This window comes from Mizuhopecten yessoensis, unplaced genomic scaffold, assembly GCF_002113885.1.
Source record: "Mizuhopecten yessoensis strain PY_sf001 unplaced genomic scaffold, ASM211388v2 scaffold4947, whole genome shotgun sequence".
In the NCBI taxonomy this organism is placed as follows: domain Eukaryota; kingdom Metazoa; phylum Mollusca; class Bivalvia; order Pectinida; family Pectinidae; genus Mizuhopecten; species Mizuhopecten yessoensis.
In genome coordinates this window covers 513,279-530,694 of record NW_018405801.1, presented here as the reverse complement: position 1 = coordinate 530,694, position 17,416 = coordinate 513,279, and the positions used below count along the sequence as shown (strand labels likewise).

The window sequence follows — 17,416 nt, the reverse complement described above, 5'->3', positions numbered from 1 at the left end:
TTTTTTTGGATGAGGATTACCCGAAATTATAAACCCCACGAAAATGAGAGAGTTCACAGTACTTTATTTATCTGTAACTTCAAGTTCCCCATCAAAAAATGTTTCTCCAAAATTTATTTATTTTTAATACGTATACACTATTATCATCACCGATAAATGCTTTGCTTTCATGCAAGATAATACTGTCATTGTCCAGTACTCAAACCATCTGTCAAACTATTGTCAAAGTAAATATCTTTTCTACAAATAGTCTATAATAACAGATGTAAGCTTGACATTTGACAAAATAAGTAAAGTTATCTTTAACTCATTCACCCCTGAAGTCACATTTGAACTCTTCCAAGCCAAAGTTTGGAATAGTTCATTATAAAACTTCAGGGGTGAATGAGTTAAAATCCTAATTGTTTTAATTTGATATCAAACCATTGTCTTCTATATGTCATAGTTTAAACAGAACTTTTTCAGAGTTATGCAGATCTATTTACACTTTTCAATTTGACCGATATCAACATCACCAGGCATAGTATCTGATAAGTTTAAATTTTACTAGTTTAAGTGTTATGAGTCTTGCTTCAGAATATATTAGCTGCCTTGTAGGACATTGCCACAAACTGCTATATATCTACGTTAAATTTTGGCCTGTAAAAAAGAATCTGGTGTTTACGATTTGTCCTGTGGCCCTGCCTTCCCATTAGCAGGGCGTGTAAGCAAGCCATGTTAGGGTGCCCACCGGCTCTATAATTAAGAGGTCATGGTTGACTGGCCACCCTACATACATCACACATGCAATGGGGCATGACCCCCCTTGCCCAGCAACTACACACTGGCCTCTCTGTCCTCAAAAGACGACATCTGACCTCGATCTTGCGGTGATCACTGAAGCGTGATTTGTCAGTCACACACTTACAGAACTCTACACTGCAAGATTTTCTCATTCATTCACAAGCCGGTTTTTTTAATGTCCGATCAGGTTCAACTCTGGCATATAACACCAAACAAAGTATAGAGGATTTCAAGAAATTCGCTAACAAGATGCACTTTCTTCTTTCGAAAAGCTACACTACGCTTAACAATGCGTTTTAAAAAAACGAAAAATGTGTTAGTGGTTTCTACATATTCAATTTAAATCCAATATTAACACAAAATTCATCTAGTGAAAGGATCAAATATAATCAATACCTTTGACAGTTTTTAGCAGTTAAGTAGTTTTCTATTTATGTTTCTGACCATTATATATTTCCTAAGCTAAGTTGAACAGTTTTCTTCTTATATTTTAAAGACCAGTACCTTTGTGAAAATATCACATCAAATTAAGAAAAATAGTTTCATAGAAAACATCAATCACAGTAATATTACCCTTTGAGTGCTCAATAAGTATGTGTAACAGAGGTCATTATTTATCAATGCCTTCGCTAGGAGTCAAACCCAGGACCTCTGGCTTACTAGTCTTGCGCTCTACTGAGTGAGCTAAAGAGAAATTCTCCCTAGCCGAGACGGTAGGAAGCGGCTAGTATTTTACCAGGGTGAGATATGTATAATATGTAAACAAAACGGAAACCTTCCTTATTTTTTCAATAATAGATTTTTCCTTAAATTGTAAAGTCAAAGATTTGTTGACCAATCAAATTGAAACTTTAAGGTGACATTTAGAGAATACAACTTAAAATAACAAGGTTAAAATATCTCATGCTTTAGATAAAACGTGTTCCCACTAATACACAATGTTAAGTATTACCACATGGTTAACAAATAACACTAAACTACACAACAGTATCAAAGATGAAACATTCCGATTGCTTACCTTCTATTTTTTGAACGTTAATTGCCTTCAATCCCATGATATCTGGTAGCTGGTCAACTATCACCTCTCGATCTTGTCCTGTTTTCTTATTTACGCGTTCTATAGATCTCCGTTGCCAATCTGTCCAATATATGTATTCACCTGCAAAACAATGCAACCCGTTCTTCTTAAACATATTTATCTTCTCTTTCAAACTTTCAAAATAAACATTTGAATAATGGAAAGTTTATGTGAAAACATTATTCTTTCTCGTCTTGGAAACTCAAGCTATTTTTTTTCTAAAATTTGACGAAAACATAAAGACTGACCTAGCAGGCTAAAGCCAAAGATATGAGGTAGTTGCTGGGAGACGAGAACGCGTCTTCCCGTGCCGTCGAGATTGGCCAACTCTATCTTGTCCTCCTTTGCATCCCCCCAGTACATCTTCTTCTCTTGGTAGTCGATCGAGATCCCGTTGGGCCAGCCAAGGGATGTGTTGATCAAAAGAACACGACCACTCCCATCCAAATTTGCACGCTCTATTTTAGGAACATTTCCCCAGTCCGTCCAATACATATGTCTGTCAATGAGAAATATTTTATTAAATTAGACGGGAGGACACAAAAGTTTGTAAACATAAACCCTACATTACCAGTGGTAACACATTGGTTTCAAGCCAATCCTTTGGCCAGATTTCACAAATGAGAAGCATACCTGAAAATTAAACATTTCTGCACACAGAATGAACAAATCAGTACCAATTTTATCTTCTTTCCGTGGACTAGCACTCCCTCCCTCCCCCAAGAGTTTTCACAGGTACCTGCATTTATCCTGCTATAAGCCTAGGTAATCAACATTTAATCTCTTGATTTAAAAGTACAGTCATTGGCTTATCACGGGACAATTAAAAAGCATTTCTGGCATTTCTACTGAACTGCAACATAGATGGGTGGGCTTATTACCAGGCTCGGGCTTATTGCCGGATAAATATGGTTATGCACAGTACACAAGTAAAAGCATCATAGTTTTACCAAACTGGTTGTGAGACATACTATCGTTTGAATTTTAACTGTTACACCATTGAAGTTTAATTGATTAAGGAGTGCCATACATTAAGACACAGTTTTCTTGCGAATTCTTACTTATAAGAAAGTCATATTTGTCTCCTTAGCAGGCATTTGTCTTACAAACATTTATTCTCACAGTCTCAGTGAGCTTTTTTTATTGTTTTAAACTAGACTTTGAAAACCCCCATGATTATCAGCTTATTCAATTATCAGAAAGTAACATTCTTTGAAGACAGATGTCGAGGAAACATTTTCCTACCCTGTGATGGGATCCAGACATATTGCCCGGGGTTCGTCCAAGTCCTCCGAGATTAGAACCCTGCGAGAGGTGCCATTGAGTCGAGTCACCTCTATCCGGTCTGTTCCTGTGTCTGTCCAGTAGAGGTTCCTAGCTATCCAATCAATGGCCACACCATCCGGATGGTTCACCTCTGTACTGACTATTGTCTCCTGGTCTGTCAATACAAGAGGTAAATCCATAAGTACATTTCCCCATGACCTTATGGCATTTCAGGTTTGGTTTGTTTGTGTTTTACATCCTATTAACAGCTATGGTCATTTAAGGACGTGCCAGGTTTTGGTGGTGGAGGAAAGCCAGAATTTCCAGAGAAAAACCACCGCCAGTACCTGGCGACATTTCAGTCTTTTTAACACTATACAATAAGTATGAATTTAATACGACTGGCCATACTTCTTCAAAGTTTTCATTAAAAGAATATTTACATGCACATTTTGAAGCAATTTCATAATAAGTTATGTATTAAATTTGAATTGTATAAAATTTGAATGCAAAAAAAGTGTTTTGTTTCCGACTTGATTGAAAGTACAACTGTAAGTAAATCATTCTCCAAGATATGACAATTAACTTTGACACAACCTTACCCTATTTTATCTTGGTAAATAACTGTGGAGTTGAGGTTTACACCTCATTACCTAACATGGATATCTTTCTAAAACTATTTTGGAAAGGACACAATATTAAAGAGGATATAATTTCATCGTTCTTCAGAATGATTTACATCTAAAATGATATCATTAAGGTTTTTTTGTGAATCTTGTACCTAGCAAGCTTGCTGCTATGAAAATACTGCACAATATCAATGTCATTTTCAGACTTTTTAGTTTGGTTCTATTTTGTTTAACGTCCGATTATAACAGCAAAGGTCATTTAAGGACGTCATTTTCAGACATTCCCAACAAAAAAAATTGCAGTATTTGAAAAATTTAAGAGTTTAACTTATACAGGTCACAACATGTATTAAAGTGATGTTTCAGGTAACATTATGAACATGTTGGTTTACATCATAAAAACATTATATACCTTACACAGCTTTCTTGCTCATCTGCATTATTCTTGCCTTTTTTTTAAGACATTAGCAATGAACCTATTTTAACCATCCAGGAATGATCATCGTGTAACATTCATCATACCTGTTCCATCCAGGGATGACCTTCGGATGGCCTTGACCTCATCGTCAGTCCAGTATACATGGCTGTCCAATGGGTCATAGTCAATAGCAATGGCATGTCGTATGTTTCCAAGTGGAAGCACCACGTCTGTATAATCTGGAGTATCTAAAGATATCTCACGGAGGTCCGTCCGTCGTGCTAGTAATATCACCTGTTGGGCACCTGCAAAAACGAGGACACAGGTAACAAAGGGACATAACTATTTGTGTAAGTTGCATCATAAGTTTGACTTTTCTCCCATCTACCAATCTTTTGACATCAAATTAAGTATCAATATTAACGTAAATCTTATATAAAATTAGCATTAACCCTTTCACCACTGTATATCACAATGGACTTATCCAGATCATGGTCGAGTTTACTTAAGTTACATAGGGGTGAAAGGGTTAAGGATTGTAAATATTAAAAAAAAATACACTTTCTTATCCGATAACAAAAGGATCAGTCCATTGACTTGAAAGCTACATAATCTATATGGCATCAACTGAAAAGTTTGCCATCTACATGTATGTACCATCGGAAACATTCCAAAACCTACTTATTCTATTTTTTTATTTTTTTATTTCATCTGGCATTTCGAAAAAGAAAATGAAAATCTTTTTCAAACTGCCATAAAGATAGTGGCAATATACATACCATTAGCACAAGTTTTGTTGTCATCCTTGAGCTGGACGCCAGTGGGACACCCACAGGTGTAGTACGGAGGATGAGGGGAGATGAGACACAGATGGGAACAGCCTCCATTGTTATTTGAGCACTGAAGTTCACGTGTACCTGCAAAAGGGAATGAAAATGGCATGTACTGATTTAACTCCTAATAACAAATTGGATAAAGAAAATACATTAAACTTATACCTACAGAAAATTGTAACATTTTGTTAATTGTGTGTTAACTCATTAATACCTTCATATTCAAACTGGACTTATATAATTAGCCAGTCTTTGATTTGGTTATAATTAGGATCACATGTGACTTTAGGGGTAAATGGGTTTATTAGATAGCTAATGGCCTGGGTTTGTCAAGATCTCTTCATGATCCGTTATTGGTTTAGAGGTTAACTGCTTCAAGAATTGCAATTACAGGTCGAGGATCATTTTCAAGGATGAAACGGTAAATTGCTATAGACCAAGCACCATCTTTTTACAATCACAACCTTTACCTTTATTCTAACGAAATCGACTGCTGTATTTTGTATATACAAAGAAAATCAGCACAATCTGACATCGTATGAAACACTACAAAATTATAACATGACCTTCAACTTCAACTTTTTGCATACATGTAGTTTAACCCTGTATAAATTAGAAACAATTGTATAACACAACTTCACCTACTTGTATATACCAGTACTGTAAGGTATATATTTGAAGTTAACAGTATATAGTGCAGAAACTTGTCTTTATTGCACTAGTGTACAGTTCAGCATATTTCCCCGTGTGATGGCAGCAGACCCTTTATTTCCTGCCAATGTCTTTCCCAAGATATCGTGTACAAATGTAGTCGCTTGTGCTGTGTCTCCGTGACCAGATTGATTATCATTGAAATTTGCAGCAAAATAAGTGAATTCCAGAAAATCCATTATCTCGTACACTTAAATCAACTAGTTAGAGACAGATCGATGCCGAGGATCTCTATCAGCGCAAATTTATCTAAATTCCATTTCTTCCATCTATTTACAGGGGCCTTTCAACGGGGAAAATTACATCTAAAATATGTATTTTGGAAATATGCTATGCTTTAATGGGTAACAAATTAAATATAAAATTGAAAGTACATGTTAAAAGAAGATAGAATTAGTGAAATATTTCATCATGTACCTAATGTCATGCAACTTCAATAGTATTATTTTCTTCGATTACAGAAAGAAAGAAATAAGTTGGAATGCATTTTGTCCCAAATATGGCATAGGAAGATCACATACTGTACCTAAACACATGTATATGGGTTTGATTTCATTCTGAAAGTGTTATTTTCCAATTTACCAGGGGAAAAAATAGAATTTGTTCTGGGATAAAAAAAAAAATAGGGATAAAAAATTAGGGATTTCAATATGTTATAAATTACTTTCCTAAAAATTCTAAAAATATTTGCTGTAGTTAAATTTTTTCTTATATTGTGACCACAAAAATAACACTGCCTCTGGTATCTATAAAAACACTTTCTTTTCAGAAGCTTTTTTTCTCAAATATATATGGATTTACAAATATTAACTGGTATTTACATGTCTGACTACTTATACTCAGTACTTCAATGCGAGATACTGATGCATCTAGTCCACTTGAGACTTAACACTTATAACTTGTTATTTACATTGAAATAAAAGGAAGGCCAAAAATACCTGAAAATATGGAACAATTAGCAAGAAAAAGAAATTAACAGAAAAATTTTAGATAGTGCAATTATGTCTTCTGATCGACACAAGTAGACCATATAGCTCTAATCTGATTTTCCAATAAAAATTTGGTCATTTTTACATAATTTCTCATACACCCAAACACAAACTTCAGTCGAGCGGCTTATCATGAAAATTACACGAATCAGCTGCTTTTATTAACCATTAACTTTCGAAAATTCTTCTTGCCAAGAGCCCTCCCATCTTGTGCTAGCTATAGTACAATGTAGATGAAATTTGCTATAGACACTACACATTACATCATCATCAGCTTTTACTCCTATCAGATCGACATGCATACAAACTAACCCCGTAATTGTGTTACAACCTATCTCCTTCTGTCGCCTCTGGTTCATTTACAAAATGTACGTTTCAACTTCAAATCTAGAAGGTTTTCCCTTGAGAAAATCTTCTAAAGCTTGTATTCTAATTTTTTTTATCTTTCAAAAATATTTCTTTCAGAAAAATTATCCCTTTTATATATGTACATGTACATGATGCCATGAATTTAAATATGTATTTTGAATTAGTCACTGTTTATCAAATGAATATGCATGTACACCATTGTATGCAATACTGACTCACAACAAATCTAATGACAATCTTTTTAATACCTGCATTTGCAGGACAAATGTCTGAAAGGAAACAAGACATTAAAAAGTTATTATCTAAATGTTAAACCACAAAAAGTCTCACAAGACAGCACATTTATACTTGATATATTATAAGATACTAAATGTGAATTTTCAGAATTTCCATCTTGTATTACGCAAACACAAGAGATAATTTGTTCAGTGCCCATTTTAATCATTTTGTCAGGTCTGTATGTGCATATACACTTTACCCAAGCTTTCAATACTTATTTCAAACGAGAAAGTGGTTGCATGTACTGCAGTTATTTACTGGTGGCAAGTGGTTATATACACTGTATAACAGTTATATTTACTGTGTAGAGGTCATATTTACTGTCCAGGGATTATAATTATACTGTGTAGCGGTTTTGTTTCATGAAGGTTGTATATATATATATTTTTGCTATATTCATGGTCTGGTCATATTGACTATACAGGGATTAATGTAATTACTGTGTATAGCGGTTTTGTTTCCTATGGTTAAATTTTTCCTATTCTAATGGTCTGAAAAAAATAATCCACTTAAAACCTGTGTTTTTTTGCGCATTTAAGAAAAAAAAAAGAAAAAAAATCATAGGCAATAAGTGGGAAGTCCAAAATAAAATCGCTACAAATGTGGTCCAGGTGAAACACCACAAAAATGCGAAAATCATTTTAAGTTATCAAAATACTGTAATATTGTAAAACACAACAAAAATTATTCCACCCTCACACAAAGTATTGGCATGGCAACACTGGACTGTGAAACTAAAATTGAAAGCTCCTGTTTTCCTACCTTAGCTAATTATATTAGCCTATATTGCTCGTACACGTGAATATTTACACCTGCTGTTTATGTGTGTGCCGCCAAAGGCTTTAAGACCACCATAAAAAACTTTATTGGTTTCGTAAAACATAAACAGATAAACAGTAAAATATGCACATAAAATTTACATTCAATTTTATTGAAATTTTAAGGCAGTTTTCCCTACTTTGTTTTAAGATTAATTCAAACATTTTAAAGAGTTTCAGGAAATATGACTTCCTTTGCAATGCCAAACTTATAGTATAAAGATGCATACATACTACATCAGTAAAATGTGAATCTAACAAATTTCATTTCCAAAGGAAATCTTTCACACATTTTACAGAAAATGTCTATTTAATTTTTGTGCCATAAAAAAAACAACATGAACATGAAATAATAGACCAGAAAATAATAAATCATTACTTGGCATAATACATTCTTCTTGAAACTGTCTGTGTTTAATAGCAGATAATAATCGGAACTTCAACCATACTGAACGTTGTCTGGGATTGCTAACATTTTCCAACTTGAGCAATGTAATGTTACAAAGACCTCCTTAAATTTCAAGTCCCTGTTACCATGACAACACTGCACATCCTGTCAAAATTGTACGACTGATAAAAACTTGGCGGTAATTGGTTTCCCAATCTACTTGAAACAAAAACTGGCCCAGAAAATATTTAAAAAGCAACAAGAAGTAGGTGTATTGGAATATCACTACGTTTGCACAATTATGAAATGAAATTTAAAACCAATTCAATGTACATGCAGAACTTGCGGGGAGATGGCATATAAGACAGAAGAGTTCCGACTGGTATACATGACGGGCGCTTGGGAGACATGTACAGCTTACAACCTAATTAACCATTTTAACACCTCTCAGCAGTAACACTTCCACTTCACTCAATTAAAATAGTTTTTATCAGCTTCAGAATCAAAATACACACCAACATAGAGAAAACATACAACTGCAGAAAACCTGGGAAACTTTTCCAAAACTGTCTACAATTTTTATCTTCCATCTCATACAAAACTAACACAAATCATTACTTGAAAGTGAAATTTAACTTTTTTATCGAAAGCAAAAATTTAATTTATTGGTGCCAATCAGTTTATGAATGTTTCTTATTTAACTGAAGGCAATTCCTTCTTGAATTTTTTTTTCCCACTGGAAAGCATTGCTGGAATGAAGGAAGATTTCCTAAACTTAGTATGTTTCCTCAATTCATGTAGCGGAGACTTCTTCAGAAAGGAATTCCTTACCAGTGACATTGACTACAGGGCTCGTTCATAAACTTCCAACCTGCCGTCAAAAAACTATTGGAAAGCTGTTGCCTCATAATTGTAATTGCTCAATTTGTGTCCCGTGAGCTCCATTCAGCATGTCTAAACTTTCACATGACATTTTATACATGTACAATCAAACTTATCTAAACAATAACAGGACCAAGCTTCTCTGTTCAGAGAAGATAGGATTTTGAATTACACTATATTCTATTGACATAAAAATATTTATAACATGTTTAGGGTTTTTTAGTGAATACTTCTGTTATATTTTTTATGTATGAACTGAAGTCATACATGACCTATTGTGATATCATCAAATGACAATGATAAGAATATACATCCTTGACACAGCAGAATTTAGATGTGAAGAAATACCCGGAAATGTTTTTCCTGGTATTTGAAAAACTTTCTTGATCATTTGATGAAAAGGATTGTAAATGCAATTCTATTTTGCGTAAGACATTTTTTAAACTAATGAAAAATTGTTCAATCTTGACTTCCCAAATTGCCATGATGCTTCATAAAATGAAATATAATCAAGACTTGTAAACAAATCTCCTATGAATTGAAATATAGTCTTTATATGTGTATAGTACTTGCACATCCACAAAAGCTACTTGGACCCAAAATGAGGCAAGTCTTTTCCATGTATTTCTTACGTGCCCGATATAAAAGTTCTCTTTAATTGTTTAACTTATATTTTTCTACCAAATGTTTCCGAAAGTTTCAAACAAACTGTTCACCAGCCAATAGAAAAACATCTTGTTACCGACATTTAAAAAAAAGTTGGATAGTAACTGGGGATCCCCCCACAGATTGCAGTGACAGCATGGTAAAGGGCACATTAGGACAGTCAACATCTCACCGTCACATGAGAACACTGAATCACTGTACACCAAACAGGTGCTTGGTTTTAGCCTGCTGGATGACTTAATGTTGTCAACGAGTGGGTGGTAACTAGACCTAGAGTACAAAAGCAAAATTTAAATCCCCCCACAGAGATATGTTAGATTGAAACAGAAATGTAAGCTAAATGCTAACTTAAATACCCTCCATCATCTTAATGTGTGTGCCCTCCCCGAAAAAATCCTGTAAACGGTATGCTTGATAATCGGAGCAAACTACATACCGATACATGGTACAAAAAGGGCAATAACTCTATTCAAAAACAAGTTTTTTTGTAAATAAAATGGAAAGTGAAGGGTTAGTTGTCAACAAAGGGTTTGTCTACAGATGGACAAACAGACAAACTCATTCCAACATTTCCATAGCTTTGGTTGCTGGAGGTATAACTTTTAACACAACCCATCTGGTTCCTTTCCATATAAGAAATAAGAAGTGCAAAAACCAATTCTAAGAGACAATGTATTCAGCATTGTTGAGCTCAGCCTCAAGAGCACCTCTCTGGAAACATTTTTGTCAGCTAAGTACACAAAACCTTCTTCTCACGAGATCAAGTTGTATCACAAGATTGAACATAATAAGGAGACATATCTACAATGAACACCCAAATTTCCTACCTTTACATGTACAGACATTCACATTTTCACTTACCCTCAATCTGTTATATACACATATTCATTTCACAAATAAATCTTATTCTTGATTTAGGTAGAAACAGAATTACACAGTATATTTAATTTTTAAAATGGCTCCAAAATTTCCTTTAAAGGGCATTTCAAAATCCTTATTTGACGCCTTTTGAAATATGCTGTTCCTTTTCTGTAAAACAAGAAAAGAATGTGTGGCTATCGAAAACAATAGTTTGGAAATTTACCTGCAGGTTGTCTTCTAGCACTGTAAACATGTATATCCATCGGAGAGTAAACCTCGTGTAATATTTCCTTGCGATTATCACCCGTTAATTTGTCACAAGAATGTATCGACCGTGTTTCCCAGTCTGTCCAGTATAGGGTTGGACCCAGTAAAGTTAACGCAAAGGGATGAGGTAGCTCATCCTTAATCACCACTCTTCGATTTTGACCATCAAAATCACAACTATGTATAAAACTGAGCTTGGCATCCGCCCAGTATATTTTTGACTCGTCATAATCTAGTGTCAGCCCATTGGGCCAGAAAACGTCGTCTTTTATTATCACAGATCTGCTTGATTGGTTGCCATCCATACTCGCTCTCTCTATCTTTGGCGTCTCGCCCCAGTCTGTCCAGTACATGTATCTGTAAAGTGAAAGTAGAACAAATCGTAATCAAGTGCATATTGTTCTCAAGCACATGTACCTGCAAAGTGAAATTTATTCATTACAGTTTGTCTAATTAGAAAATATCATATGAAACTCACATAAGACATATATCATAAAGTAATTTTTGGATAAACTTCTTATTCAACTTATATTCCCAACAACCGACATTTCCAAAATAAACTGCCGACTGTGCATGCTTTGATCTTACGCTTCCTCAGATGAGACGTACCCATTCCCAATATCAGAAGGAGACTTAAGTCTCCAGATGACAATGAGCATAAGTTTCCTGTTATATTATAGGAAGTTCATATTAAACTCAGCTTGTGACAGACTCTGATGTTGTGTAATATTTGATCACAGGTCTTACCCGAGGTCTAGAGGCACACAGATACAGGAACTACCAAAATTGCAGTCTGAGAATAGCGACCCAAAACATTCAAATTAAGAAACAGCTACCCAAATCCCAGCACATATGATCATGCATGCGGATGGTATCGCAAATTGCAGATCAACTGAGAAAAATTACCAAATCCTAATCTATCTGAGAAAGATTACCCAAGTTGCTAGCCAAAGTGAAGAAGTTATCACAAATTGCAAGCCAATTGAGGAAAGTTATCCAAATCACAATCTAACAGGGAAAGATTACGCAAATTGCAGACAAATAAGTACTGCAACCCTAGTTAAAGACCAACTAAGAGGACACATCAGTAATGTTGAAATATGTTGTTGTGTACAATATAATACAAGTCCTTGCAAGTTTGGGGTTATTAAATGCATTTAATTCATTAAAAAAAATCTATTTAAAAATGAATATCACTTTTTTTTTAAATTATTTCATTGAGATTCAAGTTATAGTTAAACATCTTAGAATGAAATGTATCTAAATATTACAATTTTAGTGATAAATACTTCAAACAGAAATTCCTTTTGTATGATTTTGTCACTGGACTATGCAAAAAGGATATTACCAAAATAGAAATAGTTTTTAAAGAAAGAAAATGAAATAGATTTCACAAACCTATTATAAGCAATAGAATAAATGTTTGAAAAAGACAAGATAATTTTGAAGAAAGAAAATATGCGATCGCATATCTCAAATCCATTAAGAAAAAGACAATAAACGTTTCAGGGAAGACAGATAGTTTTGAAGAATTGTTCCTTCTGTAGGATAAATTGGTTCTCTTATCTTCTGAAATACTTGATAGGAACATAAAAATGGGAGCCGGTTCTGACAAGGTCTTGAAACATTTCCAGTTTAACTGCAGTCTCAAGTATGTGTTCACATGCCAGCTGTGAGCTTTAGCACAGAGGTAGACCAGCAGAGACGCTGTGAGATAACCATCTACCTGTCCTGTACTACACACTCTGAGAAACAAGCGACCTGTCTCCATCTACAACACATGTACAGATCAAAGCTTTTTGGAGCCATTTCAGGGCAATATTAATTTTGCTGCCAAATTTCTACCCTATTCCAATGGAGATAATGAGTGTTTCCCAAATTTTGTTTAAATTTCCCAAATTAAGGAAAAAACGCCCCCCTTTTTTAAAGTTTTACAGATCTAGAGGATAGTTATACAAAGCTAAATTTAGGAAAATCCCCAATATCTATGTTAGTCCCCTTTTAGGGGTTAATCAAGCCTGTTTGGGAATATGCCCAGTACCTATTTAATATTTCTTTTAGGGGCTATGCCCATTGGGCTTTATAAATTTAGCAATAAATCTTTCCCATTTTAGCCCATTTGGAAACTTCAATTTATGCAAGTCAGTTCGGCAAAATAAATTTATGAATAACCCCAGTACCAATTTTTCAAAGGTAAAAAGATCCAGCCATCATCTCATTCCCGTAGAAGAACTTTTTTGCAGAGTAGTTGTCCTTGAAGAAAACAATAGTATTACAATCCTCACTGTACAAGGCATTAGCGCAATAAAGACATTGCCACAGTTTTTGTTTGTTTCACTGTGAAATGATTCCACACAATGGCTGAGGTCATAACTTTATGAAGATGATAGGGGACAACTTCATGGAAACTTTATGAAGCTTAATTTCACTGAAATAACAAAACCTGGCATAGCGTAACACTTCTCTATTATCATAAAGCAAACAGTAGGACTGCTGGCATTCACATCACTAACAGAGGAACCTGGATATTTTAAACTCAAACAAGACATATTTTGATCCAAATCTACACAACTCAAACATTCTATCGAACTTAACCTTTCATCACTGTAGACCATAATGGACTCATCCAGATCAATGCATGGAAGAGTTTACTAAAGTTACATAGGGGTGGAAGGGTTAAATGTTTTTTCTAGACCAGAAATGATTCAGTTAAGTCTAAAGGTTTTTTTTCAAATATCTAAAATGTACCATAGAGTTCTCCTTGATTTGTATAATTCTATGGTGTAGAATTCCACTAGTCAGATGCCTCAGATAAGTAGATTTCATATTTGGACTAGTGAAAATTTTAAAATAAACAATGAAAATATTAATCTAGCAAGCAAAATTCTCAAAAACCAGCCTGTGCGCTAGTACCCAAAAAATGAAATTGTGCATCCCTGTAATTTAGCTCTATAAAATAGTTTTCCCTGTACCATCTCCCTGGAGTGGCAATCCAGTATATCAGTCTGTAGATTGCTTTTACACATAACACACAGTAAAAATGCAATAACAAGTTAATAGATGCATTTTCTTTAAAACAACCCTTCGGCTACACTATCTTTAAATTATACCGAGCTTCTACTGTTACCGCTCAATTTCACCTCAGAGAATAACAACTATTATTTCAATATTTACATCTCTGCACGGCCGCTTGTCAACACTACCTATCTAGGGTATCAACAGTTATCTACTGCAGCAGAATATTTGATGGAAGCACATGTAAAGTTTTGCATGTGTATCGTGCACCAGTTGTTAGTCTGGATACACAAAGCTTGGTCAGCTTAATATCACATTCTTGATTTAACTCATTCACCCCTGAAATTTCATAATGGACTATTCCAACCATTGAATTGGAAGAGTTCAAATGTGTTTTCAGGGGTGAATGTGTAAAATATGTAAGTTTTTGGTAAAATTTGCCTGTCCCAGACTTAATGGACAAAGTGCTGATAAAGTGAAAGTTCAGATTTCACATAATCACTTAAAGTGAAAAACATAAGTATGATAATAGGTTGACCAAAATCTAAAGATTTTTCACTGTTTAAAAATTCAATATTTTTGGATACTTCATTTCTCAATGACAGTGGAAACAACAGTTCTTTGTTTTGCTTAATAGATTACTGCACATGAATCTTGGTGAGTTTGCAAGAGTCATTCCTGGCCACATAATTAAATATCATATATATGAAATTATGAAGTATTAATAAACAATGCTTGGGGATTGACCCTTATTTCACCTGATTCCTCCATACATATGAAGATTTTCAAAGAAGAAATTGTTGCCTGCCTCCACTAGTACTGGTAGCCATGTTGATTTCCACGTAAAATTTGAATTTGAGTTGTGATTTGACATAATAGACATGTGTAGAAAGTTTCATAAAAATTGAGTTATTGCACAGAAACCATGCAACTTTTACAAAATCCAAGATTGCTCCTGGCAGCCATGTTGATGTTCAGATATGGTTCAAAATCGAATTTGAATGGGTAACTGATACTGTATATGTGGAAAGTTTTATAGAAAACAAAACATCATCGCACAAAAACCATTTGTCGAAGAAGTGATCTCTTTGTTATCTTTTGATTCCCAGGCACCACAAAAACAAGACAATACAGTGTTTACTACATGAACTTGAGCCCTGAGCCAACATATTCTACGCCATCAAGTTCCAACTGAAGTGTGATCAATTATGGCGACCATATCAAATATTAACATTTCCAGAGGAACTGTAGGTATAAATCCAACCAAACACTGAGCAAAGCATTAAAAGATTTGTATGTATGGAGGATATATATTTAGTCTTTCTTCGGTGAAAAGTGAACGCTTTTTATGGAAGATTCCCTTCTCTGTACACATATGTTGTTTGTTTGTCTTGCGTCAAGTGATAATTTCCGAGACCACCCCTTCCCACCCTTCATGGGTCGACTGCCAAACATCTGATAAGCAGAGAATGCAGAGCTAAACAACTTTCTAAACTTAGCATCAGCATTTTAACAGCATTTAAAGTCATGGAATCAAACTTGATCAGTTTTTTCTCTCTGGTTTCCTGTCATTACCTATATGTTGCTGTTCAAGCCATGGCAGTGTATACAAAAGTCGACAGGCTGTCAGCATCGATCAGCGTCGACCCATTTAGTCCAGCATGCGATATAATCTGCATGTTAGTTACATGGACTCGTAATTGCCATAACCATGAAGACAACTAGTCTCCTGCCTTACTTTATTTATATGCATTATTAGTTAGTGATCACTGATAAACTATTTCTCTCATAAATTTATTTTTGGTTTAATTCAGTTTTAACATTTTTACCAATATGTATTACATATTCAGACCTGCACTTACCAAACAAGATTGGCAGGACAGAAATTTGTACCATGTACCATGGGCAGCTTCTATGGTTTATGAAACTCTATTTGTGTTTGTTCTTCCCTTCTGTATATAAAATTATAACCTTCCCCATACAAACTCCTTGTTCTGTCACACACAATCAATTGATATAATGAGTAATTTAATTATGGGAATCATTTTTAACCAATTCTTTTTTTCCCTGGAACAGACAGAACTTCTTACTTTATTTAACTCTATGTGATAAACCTGCTAGACCTTTTTCTTAGAAAGGGGACAAGACAAGACAAATTTTGTCTTTTCGTATTGCAGAGTTATCTGCTCTTGTGAGCAGGTATTGATTGTTACGTCATTTGTTTGTGAGAGTAACGTCATCAATTTTTGAGAAAACAACGTAATTTTCTCACACAAACTAATGATGTAACAATCAATACCTGCTCACAAGAGCAGATAACTCTACAATACGAAAAGACGGAATACTGTTTACCGGGAAATTTTCTCCCAGTCTAACTTTCGCCCGTTGTCATTAAAATCCATATTCGCTCAGTGTTGATTTTGCCTTCACATTTATAATGTTGTTTATTACTGTTCGCTGTAATGTGAAATTGGTCCTCATTAATTTATGGAGGACTTGAAAATTTTAACTGCATCGAAGATCCCCTAGTTTACAGTATTGGGTTTATATCCCTATTCAAATATGTTAAACAATAAATAAGGGCAGAGTTATCACAGGTATATCATTTAAATCAAATGGAAGTAGGTGATAGTATGGCTCCAGTTGACACCACTTACCCATGTAGTGGATCCAGCGCTATTGCCCTGGGCTGGTCCAAATCTTGCCAATGAAGAACCTTTCGGTGTCCCCCGTCTAGGTTACTAACTTCAATTCGCTTTGTTTCAGAATCCGCCCAGTAAAGCTTTTTGCTCAGCCAATCGCATGCCAACCCATCGGGGGAGACCAGCCCTGACGAGATGACATTCACGCTTGTACGAGATCCATCGATCCATGTCCGTTTGATCAGTTCGAGGCTCACGTCTGTCCAGAAGACTGAATTCTCTGCGAAGTAGAAGTCCAGAGCGGCCGCATCCTCTAGCCCATCAACAAGGATGGTCGTATTTCCGCGGCCGTTCTGAACCTGTACCAGCTGGACATCCTTACGATTCGCAAATATGAGGTATGGATCGCCTGCAAATATAATTTAAGGTAGAGTAAATATGAGACATTGTAAATGATACCTTAACTCTTTTTTTTTAAACAGGTTGCAAAAACAGTAAACACAAGCTTGCTCTAATCATTGA

At 34.9% G+C, this 17,416-nt stretch overlaps 1 protein-coding gene across 1 annotated transcript in view; it reads right to left on the bottom strand.

Moving 5' to 3' along the window:
* The window catches only part of LOC110450042 (low-density lipoprotein receptor-related protein 6-like), a 43,372-nt gene that overhangs the window by 12,384 nt on the left and 13,572 nt on the right, over positions 1-17,416 (bottom strand). The window contains exons 2-8 of the mRNA XM_021497263.1: positions 16,910-17,303; positions 11,194-11,594; positions 4,954-5,091; positions 4,279-4,479; positions 3,107-3,302; positions 2,110-2,360; positions 1,802-1,942 (exon numbers count right to left, since the gene is read on the bottom strand). Of these exons, the coding sequence (XP_021352938.1) occupies positions 1,802-1,942; positions 2,110-2,360; positions 3,107-3,302; positions 4,279-4,479; positions 4,954-5,091; positions 11,194-11,594; positions 16,910-17,303 (1,722 nt within the window). The remainder of the gene's footprint in view (positions 1-1,801; positions 1,943-2,109; positions 2,361-3,106; positions 3,303-4,278; positions 4,480-4,953; positions 5,092-11,193; positions 11,595-16,909; positions 17,304-17,416) is intronic.